The following is a 3,024-nucleotide window of genomic DNA, read 5'->3' as shown; positions in this document are numbered from 1 at the left end:
GTACGTGGTGGAGATCAAGCGGCCCTTTGGCGTGACCATGTACCGGCTGCGGAGCGGAGCTGGAGTGGTGGAGGGTATGCATCAGGCCAGCAGGCTATCTAAGGCGCCACCCAGCCTGGCCAGCGAGCTGACCTTCAGCGGCACGGCGCAGCGAGGAGTGCCTGTGGTGTCTCTCAATGTGGCGATGGCGGCGCAGCCCGGCGGCGGCAAGGCAGCCGTGCGCTGCGGCTGCCGCGGCGCCTGCACCCGGAACTGCAGCTGCAAGAAGAATGGTGCGCGGTGTGGGCGGCACTGTGGCTGTATAACCGGTAAGGGTGGCAATTGCACGAACCATTGAAGAAGTGTGCCTTGTACGCTTTGCCGTCTCCGCTGGAAGGTGCTGCCGCCTGTGGCGGCTTCATATTTCCTGTTCATTTCTGTTGTTCGGTCTCTCTGTTCGTGTTGGTTGGCTTGTAAGAGTTGTATTTCTGACGCTAGAGAGGTGAGATGACAGCGGGAGCGTTGAAGCGTGCATGCCATCACGTGTGCAAGCAGCCCCGCTCCGCCCCGCTCAACCCTCAAACATGGCTCTATGGGGTCAGTTCACGTATGGGAGGGGAGCGCCGCGCGGGCTGCCAGGAGCGAGCGGGGGCGGGGGTTGCCCAATCGGGAGGGTGCCACATCAGGGGGCAACATGTGCGCAGCTGCCGCGCCGCGTTTCCGGCGGCGCTCGACCCGCGGCTGCTCGCTCCCGCAGCCCGGCGTGTCAAGCGCCCAGCAGCAGCCGGCCAAATGCGCCACCCATCGGCGCCCCACCTTGCTCACTCCCGCGGCTTGGAACAGCATCCACATGACCGCCCACAGGGAGTCGTAGCGCAGCAGCTGCAGGTTGCGGCGGTGGGAGAATGCCTGCAGGCGGCGGCGGCGGCGGCGGCGGGGCACACAAGCGTGTGAGGGCAACCAGAGCAGTGGCTCCCGGGCTCGGCGGGAGAGGCGCCAGGGATGAACCAGGAATGGAAGAGGGGGCAGAAGGGTGAGGCACTCGAGCAGTGCCGGCGGGGCCGCAGCCGGGCGGCGGCGGCTGCTGCCCAACAGCGAACCACGCAGCGACCCAACGCGGCGCGTCCGCCGCGTGTTCCACGCCTCACAAACAACCCTGAGGTGCTGGGGGGGCCATCTGCTGCCCAAGCACATGCCAGGGCGCCGCGCGTTGGAGAGACTGCCGTGTTCGCCGGCCAGATTTGCATTGACATTCACCTACAGCGCTATACAGCACGCCCCAACACCTCACCTCTTCCGCGCTGTGCGGCCGAAACGACAGCAGCCCCATCCTGCCGCCTCAGCCTCTCTGGTCGAGCTGAGATCGTGCTGGGAGATATAGGCATGCAACTAAAGTCAATAACGCGAGGAAGGAGAGTTCACGGAGAGCCACTTGCCTCCAGGGCAAATGCGAACGCTGGGGATTCTTGCATCCTGCTCAACAACGCGCTGCAAGCCTGCCGGAGCGAACAGGGGATGGGATCGCACGAGCCTGGATGCTTCGCCTAAGCGGTGGGAGCGAGAGCTCAGCCTACCGGCAGGAGCGGTAGCCGCCGCGCGGCCCAGCCCCAACGATGGCTATGCCCCCTCAAATCCATCCCAATCGCAGCTTACAAGCGAAAAAGGCAACCAGGTCGCATTACAGGAAGAAGCAAACACCAAAGCAAATTCTTGGGGCGCCCGCGCCGCCCCGCCTGGCAGCAGGCTCCGTCTGCCGCGACGGCCTGGCCCAGGGCCTGCCGCCGCTCCTGCTGGCACCAAGCTGCCGCACTGGCAGCGCCGCGACGGCAAGGCCTGCCCACCCAAGCGGGTGGCCACAGGGCCCGCCCCTCACTCTCTCACCATCACACCTGTCTCATTGTCGATGGTGGCGCCGGCGCCTGCAGGGGCGGCGGCAGATCAGGACCAGAGAGTCGGCTGCCGCAGCGCAGCACGCGGGCCTTGCATCACGCAGGCAGGCAGGGTATGCGCCCCGCCCGCCAGCTGGCCGCCAGGCAGCTGCGCGCAGCCGGCAGCTGCCAAACCGCCGACCCAGGCACGCGGCTCCTTGCTCCCCGGCCTGCCCCTCCCCAGGCCCCCGCTGCCCTTGCTGCCCTTGCAGCCCTGGCTGCTCCCAGGCCCAGCCCTTGTTGGTCCCAGCCCCAGCCCTTGCGGCTCCCCAGCCCCAGCTCCTAAGCCCCACCTGGTGCATCTGAGGGCACGCCCGGCGGCAGGAAGGAGAAGGCATCAGACACGTTTGTGTCGCCCGTGGTGAGCAGGTGGTCGGCGGCGCCGGCGCCGGCGCCGCCCGCGCTGCCCGTGCCGCCCGCCCTGCCCGTGCCGCCCGCCTCCCCGGCTCGCCCCCTGCGCCGCAGGAGGTCACCCACCTCCTTCCACACCAGCCCCGTCAGCAGCAGGCCTGCGGGGGGCGGAGACGGGAGAGAGCGGGAGACAGTTAGGCAGCAGAGGGGGGTGCGGGCAGGGCAGACGCCAAGGCGGCGCCACCAGGCTGCGCGAGGCACAGCCTGCTGTTGGCTGTGTGACCAGCCCTGCCATGATATGCGACGGAGACAAAGCAAAGCGGTGCAAGCCATCCACACACACACACACACACCATACACACACACAAATACACAACACACACACACACACAGCACACAGCACACACCCAACACACCTGCCGCCGCGGCCGCGCTGTACAGCATGTAAAACACATTGTCGAAGCCGCCGGGCAGCTCTGCAGTGCAGGGGGCAGGGAGGGGCGCCGGGGCGGCCCTTTCCTGATGAGCCACGGGTGAGCCACGCTCGGCGCCAGCCCCCACACACCGCAGAATGCAGCGCCGCAGCCGCCGCTGCCGAGGCTGGCACCGGGGCCGCCGCCGCCCAATACACCCGAGATGCAAGCCAGGTTTTGAAGGGTTTCCCCTAGGGGTGGCGGCAGCGGCACTGCATGGACCTCATAAAACAAAAAAAACTGGCACCCCGCCCGCCCACCCGAGATGTATCCAGTGAGCATGGGGCCGATGG

At 67.3% G+C, this 3,024-nt stretch overlaps 1 protein-coding gene across 1 annotated transcript in view; it reads right to left on the bottom strand.

Annotated features, from left to right (window-relative positions):
- Nucleotides 1–81: 81 nt before the first annotated feature.
- The window catches only part of CHLNCDRAFT_133752 (hypothetical protein), a gene marked incomplete at both ends in the record, with an annotated part of 8,716 nt that continues 5,773 nt past the window's right edge, over nt 82–3,024 (bottom strand). The window contains 5 exons of the mRNA XM_005847485.1: nt 82–258; nt 796–888; nt 1,861–1,898; nt 2,201–2,416; nt 2,675–2,734. Coding sequence (XP_005847547.1) covers nt 82–258; nt 796–888; nt 1,861–1,898; nt 2,201–2,416; nt 2,675–2,734 — 584 coding nt within the window. The remainder of the gene's footprint in view (nt 259–795; nt 889–1,860; nt 1,899–2,200; nt 2,417–2,674; nt 2,735–3,024) is intronic.

This window comes from Chlorella variabilis, assembly GCF_000147415.1.
Source record: "Chlorella variabilis unplaced genomic scaffold CHLNCscaffold_10, whole genome shotgun sequence".
NCBI classification, from domain to species: domain Eukaryota; kingdom Viridiplantae; phylum Chlorophyta; class Trebouxiophyceae; order Chlorellales; family Chlorellaceae; genus Chlorella; species Chlorella variabilis.
Note: the sequence above shows the minus strand (reverse complement) of the source record. Positions and strands in the feature narration are given on the sequence as shown.